This window comes from Apus apus, chromosome 12 (genome assembly GCF_020740795.1).
Source record: "Apus apus isolate bApuApu2 chromosome 12, bApuApu2.pri.cur, whole genome shotgun sequence".
Classification (NCBI taxonomy): Eukaryota; Metazoa; Chordata; class Aves; order Apodiformes; family Apodidae; genus Apus; species Apus apus.
This window is the reverse complement of record NC_067293.1, coordinates 5,146,863-5,165,586: the sequence shown is the minus strand read 5'-3', so window position 1 is coordinate 5,165,586 and position 18,724 is coordinate 5,146,863. Positions and strand designations below refer to the sequence as shown.

Below are 18,724 nucleotides of genomic sequence, written 5' to 3'. Positions count from 1 at the left end.
ATTGTCACAGCTAATAGACGATTATCCCAAACAAATGCTTCCTCTGATTAATGACCAATATTAATCATCTTTCTCTCCCATCTGCTGGTTCCTCCTCTCCCCTCTGAATCCAGGTACCAATAGCTTCTGTTATCTCATGTGTGTCTCTCATTTTTCTTTTTCTTTTTTTTTTTTTCTTTTTATGCACCAGTAGTTCTCTCATTTGAGGATATTTCCTCTCTGGTGCACTTGATTTTAATAGTGTCTGTCTGTAACAACTCATATCACCTCCCTTGGGGAAATGTGGGGAGTCCAGGGAACTAAATGTCATAATATCTGGCCCATCTCTGTACTTCAGTTGTAGTAAAATGTACAGATGAATGACCTGAAGTGGCAAGAAAGCTGCTAAAGGCTCCTGTGTGTAATGGTTCAGCAGAGCCATGCTCACAACAAAAAGGCACCATAATCCAAGAAAATATCCAAAGCTTTGAGTGCAGGAATAGGGCATTGAGGGAAAATAGGGACAGCTGCTTCTTTGGTTTACAGCCCAGACCTTAAACGACAGAACTTGCCCAGATTTTTGAGATGGTTACAGTGAGGAAAAGTGGAATATTTTCAGTATCATCAGAGAAAATAAAATCCTTTGTCCTGAAATCCTACTGAAGAGCTGCTAGGATCTCTCTGAGCTTAAGGGATCTTACCCACAATGTGGCTCTGTGGGCTGGAGCAGGAAAGAGATGGGAGCTGGGTTGGGAGTGACCCATAGTGGTGTCTTGTGCCTGGGGTGAAACAGGGAAAGCCTGTTGCCCAGTGGGTTATTGGCATGGACTTCCTTTGTCCCACAGCTGTTTTGTAGTGAATGAAAGAAATCTCCAGAGGAATGTTTTGAAGGGACAAATGCAGTGTGGAAGTCACCCGGGCTACACTGGGACACACACCTGGTGCAGCACAGCAGCTGTGGGAGCATGTGCAGGACACACAGAGTCAGTGCCAGCAGGGACACACGTGCTGCAATTTCATCCAAGAACTTCGAAGTTTGTTCAGGACAGATCTTTAGTGGTTTAGAGATGGATTGGTGGTCAGTTGGCCCCATCCTGGAAAGAACCAGTGGTTCAGCATCTCTAACTGGCTCTCTCCGCAGGGGAGTATGTCGTCATGACCACACACTTCCACCTCAAGAGGAAGATTGGGTACTTTGTGATCCAGACCTATCTACCCTGCATCATGACAGTCATCCTGTCCCAGGTCTCCTTCTGGCTTAACAGGGAGTCTGTTCCTGCCCGAACAGTTTTTGGTGAGTCTGAGAGCATGGGGCCATCCTCTCAGGTCTGGGGAGAAAGGCACCACAAATGATGGTGCATCAGAGCTGGTTTTCTCCTGGCCTTGACCAGCATCAGTGAGGCAGCTGGACATTTCCCAGAATAGTTCTCGGTGTCTGCTCAGCGCTCCTGCTCCTGCTGGATCACTGCAGAAATACTCCTGTCCATGTTTCTGCTACAAGCCAAGCCATAAATATTAACAGTAATCAAGGTATTGATCTTCTAATTATATGAGTTTGGCTGTGTCTGCTTATCTATATTGGCTTCTGAGTTGAGGAGAGGGTAAGTGCATGGGGAGGCATTTAAAGCTCTACCTTTGAAATTGTTAATGTGCAGAGCTCCACAGAACAAGTTCCTGGGCTAAGGCAGTAGAACTGCAGGGTAATTATATTGTTATTATATTTTCTTCAGCTGGTTTCAGGTCCCCTCTCTGAGGAAAAGTGTCAGGCTGCCATTGCACATACATTAATAGCTTTTACAAACATTTAATAACAGAATTGCTTTGTGCTTTCCTGCCAAGGCCTCTAGTTCAGGACCTGCACACATGCTCTCACAGACCAGGTGTGATGCAGGATTGTACTTTCTGGAAATAATCGTGCCCAGCAGACACTTAACAAAGACTGTGTTGGAAAAAAGTCAGCAAGCAGAGAGGGGGTATATGGTACCACCTGCTTGTGTTTTTGAATAGGGCAGAAAGTGGTGTGGTTTCAAAGGTCACAAAGCACTTTCTCTGTAGCAAGAGTCGTGGTAGAAATACTCCCACAAGCTCAGCAAGGGTGATGTCCTCCTTTCTGGACCCTCTCTGCAGGCCTGGACCTTGTTCCCATGCTGTGGACTGGAACGGGGTGCATGGAGGGTCACAGGTGGTTCTGCACCCTCCTAAATTTACTACAAGGGAATCAGAATGGATTTTGTGCTCACTGGAATTTGCGAAATGTAGATCATGGCTTTCAAATTTGCAGGTGACCTCAGCTTCTCCCCATTAGCACTGGGTTGCCTTCCCCAGGGATGCAAATCCTACAGTGATCCCCAGGGTCTCCTGCAGCTGTGGGCAGCTGGGTGGTTAGTATGACCAAACTGGTTTGTGTCAATGAGACTGCAAGAGCTGTACTGAACAGTGGGAACAGTGAAGAAGAGGGAACATGGCCCCTTGGCTCCCACTTTTCCATGTTTTCATCCAGCAGAATGGAAGAGGGGGCCTCAGACAGAAATGTGGAAAACAGGACTAGCTCAAGCATAGAGAGAATCATCAATGAACTTTCTTCGCTCATCTACCTGTGCATCACGTGCAGCTAAACCCCACGGAGTGCACACCTGGACCCCGTGTCCATCCATGCCCCAGGTGGGCTCTTACACCTGCACCAGTTCTGGAGTTATCTGCACTCCTGAAACCAGGGGCAGGCCCTTCCCTGAGGATATTTGATTCCCTCCTATATCATCCTGAGATTTGCAATTAGGATTCCTCGAGTAGCACCTCGGCTTGCGCAGGAAGGAGCTGACTGAAAAATTAAAACCTACCTTTGTGAAAAATGGCTTTGCTCCCAAATTGCCTTGCTTTCCTATTAAGAAAATAATGAGAACTCCAATTGTTTATTCCTTTTGGGGTTTTTTGGCCCCTCAGAAAATGTTGTCAACAATATTATTGAAACTCTTCAGTTACCAGGAGTATGGCTTAAGGGAAGTGAAAATTACTCAATATTTTTATTATGTTTTAATGCATTTTTAATTGAAAAGCACATTATTGGGGAAAATGGATAGTAATGGTTGCCTGCTTTAATGAAAAAAGCTTTAAAAGGCATTTTGCAACAGATATTTTTTCTAAGATAAATAATAGTCATTCTGGCAGGTTGGGCCACTGACGGGTGCCAGCAGGACCCAGAATCCCGGTTGTCCATCCATGCAGCTCACTTTTCCCAAAGTGTTGAGAGAACTGCATTGGAGTGGCCAGTTCCTGGTCCTCCATGAAGTTCCCAGCCATCTAGCTGTCCTTTTTCTGTTATTTTATTATCTTTATTTTATTGCAAAAGCCACCAGAGGCTTCTCCATGGGGGAGCCGGGTCTAGCATGGTGCAGCTTACCCTACTAGCAGATGAGGAACTGGATGTGGGTGCCTACCTATGAGCTAGGACTCTTATAGTGAGCAGAGATCTAGTCAATGGAGTTTGGGGAAGACTAATCTCATCCTAATGCAGATGTTTGCCACCGATTATATGAACTGGAGATATTTGAAACGGAACCAGAGAAGGTTCTGAGCACCCTGAAGTTGGCCCTGATTAGGACAAGCTAACTTCCCTTCCAACCTGGACTCGTTTGTTATTGTATGAACTGCACCACAGGCTTGTGCTGGGCAGGACTCTTGCTCACTTCAGGAACGTGGGCCACACGCCTTAGAGGATGGCTGCTCCATTTCCAGGGTGGAATCGCCAACTGCGTGGTTGGAGCGGAAGCCAGGCGGGTAGAAATGTCTGGTCTCACCCCATCCCTGTTTCCTGCTGTGTTTCCACAGGTGTCACCACTGTCCTCACCATGACCACCCTAAGCATCAGCGCAAGAAACTCCTTACCTAAGGTGGCGTACGCGACGGCCATGGACTGGTTCATAGCCGTCTGTTATGCCTTCGTGTTTTCTGCGCTGATCGAATTTGCCACCGTCAACTACTTCACCAAGCGCAGCTGGGCTTGGGATGGCAAGAAGGTGCTGGAGGCCCAAGAGATGAAGGTCAGCCCTGTGGCCAAGGCCAGGGAGGAGAGGGGGGTGAAGAAATGCTGCACGAGAGAGCTGTGCTGGGGCCAGGAGTGGGTAACGTGCAGCCTCACAGCATTCCAGGAGGCTGCATGCTACTTACTGGGGTCCCCAGCTCAGGTCTCGACTGGAGCAGTTCTTGAGAATTGAGGGAGGAAGGGCTTGAAGAGCTGGTTGCTGTGCTTAGTTGGAGAAAAACAGCCAGGCATGACTGCTCAATTTTCCCTCTGTCCTTCTGCATGACCATTTGCTGAACATGTGCATGTTTTGGTCTTGCTCCTCCAGTAGTCTTCTCTCTCCTTTCTCCTCCCTCCAATCCATAAATAACCTGCTCCATGTTGCTAGCATGCCACACATTCCCATATATGCCACGGGTTGCCAGCTACGCCACTGGAGATGGTCCCACTCTGCTGTGTCCCCTGCAGCTGGTATCCCTGCCTGCAGGTCTCCCCTAGCACAGGCAAGCATGGTGCAGCAACGGGGAGGTCTGATGCTCAGGCTGGTGGGTCGGCAGCTGCTGCTTTGTAAGCTCAGGCCGAGAGGGTGGGTAGGAAGCAGGCAATCAGAAGCAGCAGCTGGCAGTGAATTAGTGCCTGGCATCACCCACGTTTTTAATTCTCACTCACGGGATCAGCCCCTCTGTCAGCTTCCTTCCTGACAGCCACTGCTACCCTGCTCGTGCCCCCTCCCTCCTCGCTGATTTAATCTCAGCTGTGAAGAGAAATTGCTTACTGTAGCATGCTGCTCCTTGTTTGTATTTATTGAATCAATCTGAAAATCAGGTTTGTCCTTGTTCTTGGTTCCAGAGCCTTTTTTACTCCTTTGCATTTTAATGTGTTGTTTAAAATTGTTCTGGGGCTGTTTGCAAATACCGGATGGAATTGCAGTAACTTTTGGGAAGACAACAGCCAGTCACCTCTCTGGTATGGAGGTCAAAGCAGAACAGAGGCCTTGTGGGGAACAGCAGCCATCACTGGGTGTTGGATGTTTCTCTCTTGTGTTTCTTGGACTCTCTCTGTTTGCTTTTGCAGCTGTGGTCTGAGCAACAGACTCAGGGCAAAAAGGCTCCAGAGGAGGCCTGTTGATGCTCTTCACTTCCATCGTGAACAATAATGCTAATCTGGCCTCTGGAGATGAGAGAAGCCTTTCCTGGGTCATTGGCATGAGTGAAGAATCAGAACAGGTCTTCAAAGCAACAGTGTCCCTTTCAGGGATGGGCAAATCAGCACGAAATCAGGATTCACACAGCCTTGGGCAATTGTCTGAACTAGGCACAGCTGAAAAAGCAGCAAAGGCTCAGAAGTTTGAGATTGTCATAGAAGCAACATGCTCCTTGATTTGTTCATTGACCCAGCACTGCAAAACTGAACAGTGCTGAAAAAATAGCATAAGATCATGTAGAATGTTTGTGCACCTGGTAATCAAACTAGAAAACTAAGCAGGACCAGGAATGTTTCAGGAGGCTCTTTGTGAGTTTGCTGCAATTGGTATCAGTCTGGAGAATCAAGGACTCCAAATTTATGGGTGTTTTTTCAAGCCAACTCTGTTCTTTGTCTTAGAAGGCTAACCTACTCCAGGTCTCTGCAGCTCGGGGAGCTCTCTGAAGAGTGGTGGGCTTTCAGGGAGCTTGGGAATATGGTGTGTCACCATATTGGCTTTTCATCTTTATTCCATTGAATATTTCCAAGCAGTGAATTTGCTACTCAACGAAGGTGACTCATTGGCTCAGTTTCAGATTTTAATTAGCTCTTCTTGAAACAATTCACAAGCCATGTGGTTGAAACCACACAAGGAAGAGGAGGCAGAAGAATAACTATTGGCATTTTAAAGTGTTTGTACCAGGAGTCAAAATACCAGTGACAAGCCCTGTCTGATCCCTGGTCTCTGGAGAGCCTTTCCCCCAGCCAAAAAGAATGCTCTTTATTGATGTGGTGGCAAGGATCCTTCTCCAGAGTTGATTGTTTCCTTGCATGAATGTGAAAAAAACCCAATAAGCATCAGCCCTTTCCTCATCTTAAATGTAGGCAGCAGCAATGCTTCCCATCCCATTTGAAGGAAAGCACTACCTTGCAAAAGCTGTTGGTTACTGACAGGCCCTCTCAGCATGTTCACTCTCTCAGGGCTCAGGTTCTCTCTCTCTCTCTCCATTCTTTCTTTCTCCCCTTTAGCCAACCCAACAGTTTAGATGGGAACAGAGCATTTTTTCCTTGTAGAATCTAACATGATGGGCTGAGCTTGGGGAATGGCTGGTCTCTGCATCATAAAGCATTGTGATGATCATCGGGTCCAGGGAGATGATTCTGCCCCTCTGTTCTTATGAGACTGCACCTGGAATACTGCATGCAGCTCTGGAGCCCTCAGCACAGTGTTGGAAAGGGTCCAGAGAAGGTCCATGAAGATGATCGAAGGGCTGGACAACCTCTGCTATGAAGACAGGCTGAGAGAGCTGGGACTGTTCAGCCTGGAGAAGAGAAGGTTCAAGGGAGACTTTATAGTACCTGAAGGGGCTACAGGAAAGCTGGGGAGGGACTTTTCACCAGAGAGGGCAGTGATAAGACAAGGGATAATGTTTTTTTTAAACTGAAAGAGGGGAAATTTAGGTGAGGCATCAGGAAGAAATTCTTCAGCATGAGGGCACATCATCCTTAAGTCAATGATCCTGTAGTACATGGTAAGAATATTAGGTCCAGGCTTTTAATGTACTTTTCACATGTCTTTTCATGAACAGAAAGTCACCAAGAAGCATCCTCCAAACCTCTCTGTCAATAAGATCATCATGGTTTTCTTTCTTGTACTGTGTAAGTGGCTGGCATGCTTGCCATTTGCACTGAGTGCCTTTTCCCCTGCCTAAGCCTAGCTTTTTGTCCAACCTGCTCTTCAACAATTCTGAACTTTGCCCCTTGATCCAGGTCACTTGGGAACCATTCTTCTTTCTCCTTTGTTTCTTTCTGTTTGTGGCATCTTCATTTCAATCCCCTCCTTGCACACAGAGAGGAACTAGAACCAGCCTTGACAGGCCACCATTTTCAACCAGCTTGAAGTCTTACAGACCCACAGGGTGGTTTGGATCCATCTCTTTTTTTTCTGCCTCACTACAGTAAATATGTTTTTACTCTGACTTTCCCTTGCTGACAAAGCTCTGCAGCCCATGTCCTACTGCACTTGCAATCACCTATAGCTCTCCACAGCACTGCAAGTGATTTATGTTCCCAGCATCTTGACTAGCATCCATGTATCATTCTTTGACAACATTTCACCCTCTTTCAACACTATCTGCGTGGTGTCTTGGGGTGATTATTGTCTCCACCCAGCCTCTAAGGATTTGTCTGGTGGTCCAAGGAGCATAAGTTTTCAAAGCAAATGTGGGGTTTCCTCCTATTTTTCCACTCTTTCCTTCTGTTTTAGCAGGATGTGAAATTCTTCCCAGGTAAAGATGCAGGAGGAAGGCTGGGGGCTACTTTTCAGCTGATTACAATAAGCATGTGTTGCTGTGTTTAATTGTCAAAATCTTGCCTGAAACGTTTATAAAGTGCAGCCCAATAAACTTCAGTCTGAACCATTTCTTCTGACATCACAGGAGCTGAGCACGTCCAGAGCACACACATGTTGCTTTGGTGTGGCCTGTGTGTGTTCTGGATGCTTCCCAAAGGCTAGCAAGGCCAATAGCTGTGGCCAGGGCAGAAGACTCCATAGGCAGCTGGAACAAAGCCCTGGCTGTAGGCTCCCCAGCCTTTGCATTACTTGAGCAGCATGATCGGGGTTCCAGAGAAGTCTAAGCTGATTTTTGGGAGCTCTGAATTACACTAATAGTAGCAGTACCTCGTTATTCTCACCCACAGCATTCACATTTGCCTGACTTTCCTCTGTTTCAGCCTGCTGTGTTCAGGTCATAGAATCACAGGATTATTTTGGCTGGAAAAGACTAAAAAAAAAAGCTAGCCAGGCTGAAAGTGTCAGGACACTTGCAGTCAGCTTATTCCTGTAACAAACAGCATGGCTGATTAATACAAAAATAATCACAATGCACTTCAAATTACATTCTGTGAACAACAATCTGTTTTCCATTTCATTAGTGATTATTAATTATTTTATTACCTCCTGTAGCTGTGTTAATAAGTAATCATACTTAAGCATATTTAAATGGTTTAGAAGGTGAAACGTCCTTAGTGCTTTATTTGCTTCTTGTCAGCTCTTTAGCAGGAAATGTTCACCTCCAGTGCAGTGGGAACAAGTTAACATGGTTCTAATGATTGCAGAAATAAGATGCTCAGTTAATCATTAAAGATCATAACACCTTCTCCCATAAAAGACTATGAATATGGTGTGATCAGTGGTTTAGTCTGATCTTGGGTCAGAAGGTGTTTAGACCTCCTTCTAACAGCAAGTTAATTTCTGTAATTGCTGGCATTTGTATGAGGCTGCAGGCCCAGCTATGGTGTAACTGGAGGGGGATTTAAAGATTGCACAGAAGTTTGCTTTTAGTGTCCCTCTGAAAATCACTGTGGAGAATTGATTTCCTAAGGTACCCAGAAATATCCGTGCTGATGGTGGACACATTTAAAATGGAAGTACAGCATGAAAGCTAAAGCCCTTGGATTATCTCTGCAGAGCAGGTGGGGCAAATCTGGCCTTTCCAGCTCCCAGTGCTACCCAGTGATGCTGCCTGCTACCAGTTCCCAGGCTAGGGTGGGGAAATGAACAGGTCCTGCTGGCTGCATGCTCTTCCTTTCTCCTGACAGTCACTTTGTACGTGGTTCCCTCACACATAGATGTAAGACCATGCCAAGCACCCCTGGGAAATGCCTGGATGAGCCTTACCTTGTGTTTTAGTTGCTTTTGAATAGAATGTGAGATCCAAATTCACACCTTGTCCTGAGTTTAGGTGTCAGATTCCCACCATGAGTCATTGCTGTGTCTAATGCTGGCTCTTGGTGTAATTACAGTGGACATTGCATAGAGTGCATGAACACTGGGACATGTAGGGTGGCTGGTGTCTGCATATGAGTAGATTTTGTTCTACTGGCTTCTCCTGGTAGACCTGGGTTGCTTTATATGATATGGGCTACAGTGCAGCTGGTCTCAGATCCCTGGCAGCAACAGGAAGATCCCCACAATGGGGCCAATACCTATCATGACTTCCTAGCTCTATCTTCCTGTTCACTTACCTTACTAACGTCTCAACTGCCTTCAGCATCTTCCATCATGCTTCAGTACTTCCTGCCTGACACAGAAGTGTCTCTTGTGCCATTTGCTACACAAGCTTTTCTCTCCTCAGCCTGGACAGCGTGGCTATCCTGGAGCCTTGTGGGAGGGGTGCAATTATGTCCCTTCATTTGCAGCAAGCTATAGATCTGCAGGTGAGGTGAAAGGCTTCCCTGGGCCCTGTAGTGCCATGTTAAGCAATCCTGAAATCCAGGGCCAGTGCAGATGCCTCCTGTCTGCTCTGTAGGTAGGTCATGAGGTGCTCTAAAAGGTCCCAGAGGCATCTTGGACATCTTGATCTTGAATTGTATTCCTGTGAGGTATTCAGGGCACTGAGGCAGTGTATGATATGGTCCTGCAATACAGTGCAAAAACACTGTGATGCTGGCACCCACATTCTTAAAGCCACTGGCTTTCTGCTGCAAAAAAAAATAATAATTAAATGGAACTATAATCTTCTTTGTTGCCTCCTCCTCTCACCTGACTTAGGAAGCAGGCCAGCAAAGCAGAAAATAAAGTTCTTCCCCCAGGATGACCACACAAGCTGTCAGTCTTTTCTAAAGGCTACATTCCTGCATCATCTCTCCGTGGTTGAACCTTACATGCAACTTTTTAACGCTGCGTAGCTGAGAGAGAAAACAAAGGAGTCTGTGTAGTTTGAGCCTGCACTCACTCACACTGACATGGCCATATGCAACATGGATGTGGTAGCAGATGGCCAACCAAGGAGTCACCCATCTGGGGCACCTACTGCTCGAGTGCAGATGCATGCACTTTTTTATACCACTGTTCTGATCTAAGGGGCTGCAAGGAGGCTACAAACCGAGCTACATGGCTTCAGTTCTTTAACTTGCAGCAGGACCTAGCTGCCATGCCAGGACCTCTTTGTGCTACATGCTACATGAAGCAGCTGATCCACTCTAGCCCAGCACGTCCCTATGATCCAGCAGCCCTCAAGTGGCAGATATCATGGGCTTTGACCACCTTCTCACATCTTCCTTCCCTTCCACAATGCCTTCTTCTTTTTCTCTTGTTCCTCACACCCTTTTCCACCTTCTCATCCGGGCAAGCAGGTAAAGTCAGAGGACAAAATGTTCTCCGTGCAATTCTACAGTCACTTCACCTCTGTTATGTTTTTTTCTCCCACCTTCCCTAGAAAAAAGAGCCAGTGGCACTAGCGAAGAAAACCAACAACACCTACAACATTGTTGGCACCACATATGCTCTCAACATTGCCAAGGACCCTGGCCTGCCCACCATCTCCAAGAGTGCTGCTGCCACTGCTGCTGCCACCAATGTACCCCCCAAGATGCCCCGCATAGAGGAGAAGATCTCAGAGAGTAAGAAGACATACAACAGTGTGAGCAAGGTAGACAAGATGTCCCGCATCGTCTTTCCAGTCCTCTTTGCCATTTTCAACTTAGTCTACTGGGCCACGTATGTAAACCGGGAGTCAGCTATCAAGGGAATGATCCCCAAACAATAAAACAGGTCACACAAACCTTCCATCACTGAGCACCATCCAGGCAGGAATTCTCCAGGGCTTTCTTCTTCACTCTTCTGTTTAATTATTGTTGTTAATTTGATATTATTATTATTATTAGATTGTTCTTTTATAATGTAAACAAAACTGTAATTTTAATTTAATCCCATTTAGTTTAGTTTTGTTTTACTTTGATGATGAAAAGGGAAACAAAAAGGATCATAAAAAGTTGTGCCTCTAACATCACGAGTCTGATGTCCCCCATCTGTCCAAGTCACCCTGTGCTTCCATCTCTCCTCCTCCATCTCCTGTCGTTCCTGTGGTGTGCATGTCACTGCCATTCCACACTCTGCTGCTGCAGTCCACCCATCTCATCTCCTCATCTTCTGTGATAGACTGCCCTGGCATGGTGGATGCTCCTGGTGGCCTGAGCTGAAGGATGTGGAGGCCTCAAGAGTCAAGCCAGTCAGCCAGGCTGCTCTTCAGTGCCTGGTGCTTTGTGCTAGGTGGTACTCGCAGGGCTGTGGATGCAGGTCAGCTGGTCCACTGGGGGAGCAGTGCAACACGTAGCCCGATGCCTGCTGGGCTGAACCCACCACTGCTGTGGTCAGTGGAGTCATTGCAGGGGTGGAACAGGGTGGTAGCATCTTGAGGGTATCTGTAGTGCTTCTTCCTCTGTCTTCACCAAACCCAGATGACGGTTTGCTCCATATCTCTCCTCAGACAAGAACAGGTAAGAAAGATCTTGTCTGTCTGCCATCCTGCTCTCTTGGGGCAATTCATGGCAGAAGGGTCAGTCAGGAAGTCAAGACAGGAGCTTTATAATGCCTTGGAGGAGACAGCAGCTATGAGGCCACATGCATTCAGCATCAGGACTAGAAGCCATAGAGCTCATGTTCAGATGGGTGATTTATCACTTTCTCTTGGCCCCACCCACTTACCCTGCTTGGAATCTCCTCCCTGTCCCAGCACCTTCATCCAGCTCCCAATTCATCTTCCTGTGGCTGCTCAGAAGTGCTCAGTAGTACTTCACTGCTTCTGGGTGGCTTTAGGCAGAGAAGCCCCTGCCTCTCAGGTAAGTCACACTGACAGGGAGGAGCACAGCCCAGGGATAATCAGATCATGATGCATCCCTGGTACATCAGAGAAGCAGCAATGTTGGCTTAGAACAGCTCAGGTTCAGGCTGTAGGACACACCAGGAGCTGTTCTGCCACCTGTGGGGATGAGTCAGGGAACAGCTGGTCCCCAGGTACCTCCCTGCCCCTTGTAATCAGCACTTTTTGCATGCATGCAGCCAGGCCAAGGCCCCAGCAGCCCCAAGGTAATGCCTTCAGCATCGCTCTGAGCCGCTGTGCCAAGCTCAGTTTCCCCTTGCCTGTGCAGGAGCCCCCGTGCAGGGCTGAGCACAAGGCACAGGATTTGCCCCACCTGGAATATCCATGTGAAACAGCAGGACAGAGTGAGGGAGGCTGGGGGACATTGTCCTGCAGCGTGGGTGGCACTGGTGCATGTCCTGCCGTCCTTTACCAGTCTTGCTGGCTCACCAGCAGTGCCATTGCTCCCCCTTCCTATGGCTGCAGTGAGGAGAGGAGCTCGGAGGGGAGCTGGGAGCTGTTTAGCACAGCTGCCGCATCCAGGAGCGTGTCCACACCAGTAGGCAGCACTGGCCAAGAGGTGGCAGCCCCGAACACGAGCTGATGCTAAGGAAACCAGCTCTCTCCCCACCCAGCCCCTGCACCCCAGCTGCCCATGACATTTCTACAGGGCCTTTCATCCCCAAGGGCTGCCCGCTGGGTGGTGAGGAGGGCAAAGCCCAGGACCCCTCCCACTTTGCAAACAGGATCGAGCTGGAGGAGCAGAGGGAGGGTGCACCATCTCCAGCCCTTGTGCTGGGCAGGGGGTACGTCCCAGCTACTTTTGCACCTGGGCACCCAGTTCCCCTTGGCACTGGCTGCTGCTGCTGCAGCCACCCCACTCCAGCAGAACTGCCCCCACCCCCAGCTTTGTACCTCTCACTGCTGAGACCCCTGTGCTCCCTCCATGCCAGCACTGTCCCCTCCAGCAGCAAGTGCCATTGCTGCCACCCTTCTGCTCCCCAGGCTTTCTGGGGAGAAGTGCTATGCTTAACTGACCGTGAGGCTGTTTGTTTTGAAAACTACTTGGATGTCATTTTCTTAAATAAGCTAGATGAAGTATATCTCATAAAACATTCATGTCACTATAATACTCAGGCCAAAGTGAATGGAACAGAAACCCTATGAAGATAAAAACAAACACAATAAAGTGGTAAGAAAGAGTCTATTGTGTTTACTCACAGAATTACATCAAAGGCAAATTTAAATATGGGATCCAGTGGCTTAGCTGACTTGAGCTGGCCCTGGTGCAGAGGTCATCTCCTCTGCTAGCCTGGGTATTCCCAAAAATTCCTTTTACCCAGAAGGCCACATCCTACCATGCATCACTTCACTATGTGTTCCTGTGTCTGTCAGTGCCTGCTGCATAGAGCTCTCCTTAAATTGTCAGGGCCTGCTGTTGTCTTGTCAGCAACCCAAGCACCTGCAGGCACTGCCTTTGCTGCCCACCCAGGGCCACACAGGCTCGGTGTGACAGGGTGACTGTCAAGGTGCTGGACCTCGGTGTGGTGCCAGGCACAGCATGGGGGCACCACCTGAGCCTCCTCCTCCTGGGAGTGATCACTCTCTTCCCTCCCCAGGACACAGCCCACTGCTCTGGCTTGAGGTGACACCCGTCTGCTGGCTCATCTTTGCTCTTCCTGACTCTAAAAACTTTGCTCTCTGCATCATAAAAGGCTGCCTTCCTGGGTCTGTGTGAGCACGCCTTGAAAGCCAAGTCTATTCCCACTGAAGCCTGGCACTGGCTTCAAGTCTTTTTGCCAGCTGGAAGCAGAAATACTGGCATCCTTTGGTTAAGGACAACAAACCAAACAGGATTTGTAGTTGGGCTTCCAAGCAGGGAAGCATTTCGGGAAGATAGTTATAAATAAGTGGTTTAAAATCTCCTGCCAGCAGACATCACAAAGAAGATAATGTTCTTTTTTTAAAAAAATATAAATCTGTCAGCAGCTCAGATTGGGACATTTCCTTCCCAGCTAATACCAGGCTATTGATGGGGGCTTCTTCTCAGGGCACACAGGGCCAGAGCTAACCCAGTGTCAGTTACTGGGGTTCACTGCTTGCTGTGGTAGCAGCCATAAGGGCTTCATTTTTATAATTGGTCCTGAATAGGAATAGATGACCATTGATTGTCTAATGACAGTTGTGCCCAGTGGACACTTTGTGTCACTGTGAATCTCAGTACTCCAGTATTTCTTCTGGCAAGGCCCAAAGTCACCTTGACTTGATGAGAGTCTCCCAGGCAGGAATTAGAAGTCTTTACTGGTGATAAGACTGATCTGTTCAGTCTGTGCTCCTTGTCTTGTAGCTTTCACCACCTGAGACACACGCAGTGCAGTCCAAGCCTGCAGTTGCGTTCCTCCTAAAAACGTCAGAGGGACATTTTCCCTCTTCCCTTCTCAGAAACTGCATGTGGGCAAAAGCACTGTGGCTTCTGGGAGCTCCATTCCTGGGGAGGCAGGTGATGGTTTAGCTGAGGTCCTCCAAGCTGGCAGGAGAGGCAGCACATGGTGGCTGCAAGTGCTGTGTTAGTGTTGTGACATTTCTGCAGGGTGACATGAGAGGGATGCAGGAGAAATGGTCCCTTGGTGCCATCCGTTCTTCTAGAGGGCTGACAGAATTACTCCCAAACAACATCTCAAAAGCTTCTTGAACACCACTGAGCAGGACTGTGGCACCTGGGACAGAGCTTCCCAGTTCTCCTCCATACACCAAGCTCAGCATAAGCAAAGTAGGCTTTGTCACTCCCTAGGTTTTACAGACAAGTGCTGTCTGTAAGGTGACCCCCATCCTGATCCCCACCAGCTTGGTGGCACTGGCAGGATCCTAGTCTGTTTGCTGTAGGACATCTCCTGTGCAAACTGTCCCTATGCTTGCTGTTCTCAGACACAAACCATGCATGCAAACAAGGTCACAATCAACCTCTTTCTACAAGCTTATCCTATGGACAAAAGGTGCATTCATTGCTCATCTGCTGCCTTGATTTCTTCTGTCTGTATCTTGGATTCCTTTCAGCCATCCCTTGGGGAGGATTATAGGACTGCAACTCATACCAGGAAGGGATTTTCTTGCTCCAGATCACCTCACATGACAAGACCTTCTGTTCTGCTAAGAACCTCTCGCAGACCTTCAGAAACCTGGGGCTGTTGCCTCTCCCACAAGGTGCTGTAGAAACAGCCTCTTTGCAGTTCTCTTTGCAGCTCTGGTGGAACAGAGCAGGTAGAAGCAGACTGCTGGTACAGGAAGGGTCATGGGCAAAGGCAAGTGGCTACTGAGAACAGGTACCACACTCTCCCTGCTTACCAGACAGGACCAAGCAGCTCCTGATAGGCTCCCTTGAGGAATGACTTGGCTGGGACATGTTGATGCCCCCCTTCCATGTGCTTGGTCCTGGGGGTGGTGGAGAGCCAGCGTGGGGCCCTGTGACTCAACCATCACAACACGCTGCATCAGGCCACCCCTCGCTCCAGGCCCTTTTCCCAAATTGTGTGCCACTCTGGGACACCCACCCAATCTGTGTGGATTTTGCAGACTGGAGAGAAACAACATTTTCCTGACTCCTCAGTGGCTTTGGGGGGTGAGGAGGGCTCAGCCAGGGCAAGAGGCACATTCATGAAAGCATAAATGCTCTATTAATGTCAAAGGAGGGAGAAAAAAACCCAAACAATTCAGCAATCCTGTCTCCATATCAAGCTAAACTGATCCTGAAGGCATTTTTGGCAAGAGGCCACAGCACAGATGAGATTGATGGCTTTGAGGTATAAATATTTACTGTTTGACCTTGTTCAGTCAGCCAAAGGTTTCTACATATATATATATATATGCATATGCATATGTGTGTGTGTATATTTATGCTCACAAACTCTTTCTCTCCAAAAGTCAGACCTCATTTTCTTTGAAAGAGAAAATGGCTCCTTTCAGTTCTTTTACTTCACTCATTCTCTTTGCTAAGTCTTCTGGAAGGAGGTGCATCCCTCGCTGCTGGTCCTCAGATGGCTTTGGGAGGAGGAGCAAGGGAGCAATGTCTCTCTCCATGCTGGGGTCCAGGGGCAGGTTTGCTGCCTGGACCAAGGTCATTCCTGGCAGCACTGCTCAATGCCTTTCCAGAAAACTTAGTCCCAAATGTCACAACTTAGAGCTCTAACACAGCCCCTGGCCTGTCCCAGATACTGGGGTGTTCCCAGGAAGGCAGCATGGCTTTTCCACAGCTGAATTCCATAAGGAATTAGTCCTCACCCCATATCACATCCAGAGAATGTATAGCTGAGCAGTGCAAAGGGGAGTGAGGTCTCCACCCAGAGCCTGTTTCTAGAGGGAACACAAAACCTGGTGGGATCCATTCCAGCTGTTCCTGGCCAAAGTCACACCATAGGTAGGGGCTTTGCTCCAGCTTGGGCTCCTCTGCCAAGCAAAGGTAAGTGCTGGCACACGGGTACTGCCTGCTGCTCAGCCAGGTGGGATGTGCTGATCCGTGACTATGTGCTCTTAGACCTTTGCTTCTGCTGTGGCCTGGACCCGCTCCAGGTCTCCCCTCAGCACAAGCAGGACCAAGGACAGCGGCTGCGCAGGCGGTGCAGCCACAAGTGAGCAGTGTGCAGGCCCTAGCAGGGGTAGGCAGCATCAGCTCCCTTGGTGTCCCCCTTTGTCTCCTCCTGTCTGACGAGAAGCCTTTAGGCAGTGATCCTGCAACTGCACTTGTAGCTCCCATCTCCCCTCATCTGCTGCTGGAGAAAGGCTCCTGTGCCGTGTGGTGTCCCAGCCATGGGAATGAAGGATGTCACCACCCACAAGCAAACAAAGCCAGTTGTCTTTCTGGGTCTATGCCTGCCTCCCACCATGGGAATTTGTGCTGCTTTAAACAGCAGAGAGTCTTAGGTTTGGATTCATCCTAACATCTGACCTGTCATCCTTCACAAGTGGGGTTATGCTGGTTTTTGCTTTTGAAGCTGTAGGTCAAAATGTTGTGTTCTAGCTACTCTTTCCAATTCTCCACTCTCCCTAGCAGTGCAGGTCTCTTCTGTGCACAGCTTTAATGATCCCATCTACCTAGTAATGAAAGCCTGGTCCCAGGTTTGCTACATGTGCCAGGATGCTCATGCAGTCTTGAAGTCTTCTTGCTCCTCAAGGTCCGGTCAACTTGACAAGACTCATGTTGCACTGCTAGCAGCTCTCTTTCTCCTGAAAAGTCTATTGACTCCTGTCTTTTTGCAGGGCACCCAGCAAATGTAACAGCAACCATCCATTGAATGGTTTGATTTTTCAATTACAAAGAGGAAGGGCAGAGTTGGGAAACCTGAGTCATTGCCACATTGCCTTTGCCAACCTGTATTTAGAGTTGAAGGGCTCCTCTCAGCTGTCACCAGGGAGTTCCTCAGCCCACCAAATCTCATCAGGTGGCCACAATTATCCCTTCATTAACTAGATTTTCTCTGACAACTGACATGGGGATAGCCACAGGCAAATGTCCTATCTGAAGCCAAGGGCACCTGCTGCTGCTTTAGCTGAAGTGCTGGTGCTCAGGGTAAGAAAAGTTACATGAGCATCATGCTGGGGCAGCCCATCATGGGAAGGAGCACACCACAACAAACCACCAGAGAATATGCTCATTTTTCACTGCCTCAGGTTTAGTCTGTGTCCCAGTATGTCTTCTGCTTTCTTTTCCATCTTGTGAGACTCTTTTTACTCCACTATGAGAAAGAATCTAGCTGGCAGCAGTTTAATGCATGACAATCCTGTTATTACAGCTGTAAATAATTAACAACTAGGAAAAAAAAATAATGAATTTTTAAAACATTTTGGTGGACTTTATTTTCTCTGTTGACTAGCTGGTAGCCACTTTCTTAAGGGATTTCTCATGGAAACTGTGACCTTTCTTCTCTCTAGTTCTCCCTCTCTTTCTTTCTGATATTTGTGTTTCAAATGCTTTTTGGTGCAATGTTCAATGCCTGTTTGTATTTTTGAATCGTATTTTTCAACCTTTGCTGGAAAAAAAAAATAATAATTGCCCCATTCTAATCAGCAGGATTTTGAGTCCTGCAAATTTTTTCAGCTTTTAGCTTTTTCAGTAAGGTAAAGCAACAGAAAAACGTCTGAAAAATGACACTGAAGTTCTGAAGAGAGATTAGAGAATGTCAGAAACAACAACTACATTAATAAGATCAGCAAGCTGAGTGGAGGAGAAGGACTCTTTTGACCACCTACTAACCTCCTGAGATAACACACAAGGCAGGACTAGACATCTTCACTGAATTAAATCACTCTGCTTTTCCACTCTACCCACTCTCTCGAACTCTGATCAAAACAAATAAAAATTCATATTTTAAAAAAGTCTTTGTTGAGGTTTTTTCCATGGTCTGCTTCTCAAAGCCAAATGATGTTGATGTGCAAGGAGATGGGGGGTCCAGGGAGCTGGTTCCCTTGGCTTCAAGCCACCTGCACACCTGGGGCGTTTGTCCCAGGGATGAGCAGACAAGTTACCCATAAAAAACCACATATTCTGGGAGAAAAGAAAAGAGCTTGAAAACATTTCATGGAGTGAGGGCATCAAGGTAAGATCAAGGCAGATTGGCTGGAGAGTTTGGGAACCAGCTCAAAGATGGGTGGTGTGATGAGTGGGCAAGAAGGAGACCCTGAGGTGTGGTCTTTCCCTGCAGTGTGTGGCACATGGTTAGACTTTGCTTTCCCAGTAGAGCTCTTTGACATTTCTCTGTGTATACACGAGACAAGCTTTCTGCTGCTCTAGGGGCAGCCAGAAGAGAACTTGGCCAAGATCCTGGTTTATTCAACCCACCACACACACTTCACAGAATCACACAATCGTTCTGATTGGAAAAGACCTTTAAGATCATCAAGTCCAACTGCTAAC

At 47.8% G+C, this 18,724-nt stretch overlaps 1 protein-coding gene across 1 annotated transcript in view; it reads left to right on the top strand.

The window, feature by feature from the left end:
* The window catches only part of GABRA3 (gamma-aminobutyric acid type A receptor subunit alpha3), a 90,691-nt gene extending 72,505 nt beyond the window's left edge, over positions 1-18,186 (top strand). The window contains exons 9-11 of the mRNA XM_051630583.1: positions 1,121-1,273; positions 3,805-4,016; positions 10,399-18,186. Of these exons, the coding sequence (XP_051486543.1) occupies positions 1,121-1,273; positions 3,805-4,016; positions 10,399-10,728 (695 nt within the window). The 3' untranslated portion in view covers positions 10,729-18,186. The remainder of the gene's footprint in view (positions 1-1,120; positions 1,274-3,804; positions 4,017-10,398) is intronic.
* The last annotated feature ends 538 nt before the right edge of the window (positions 18,187-18,724 follow it).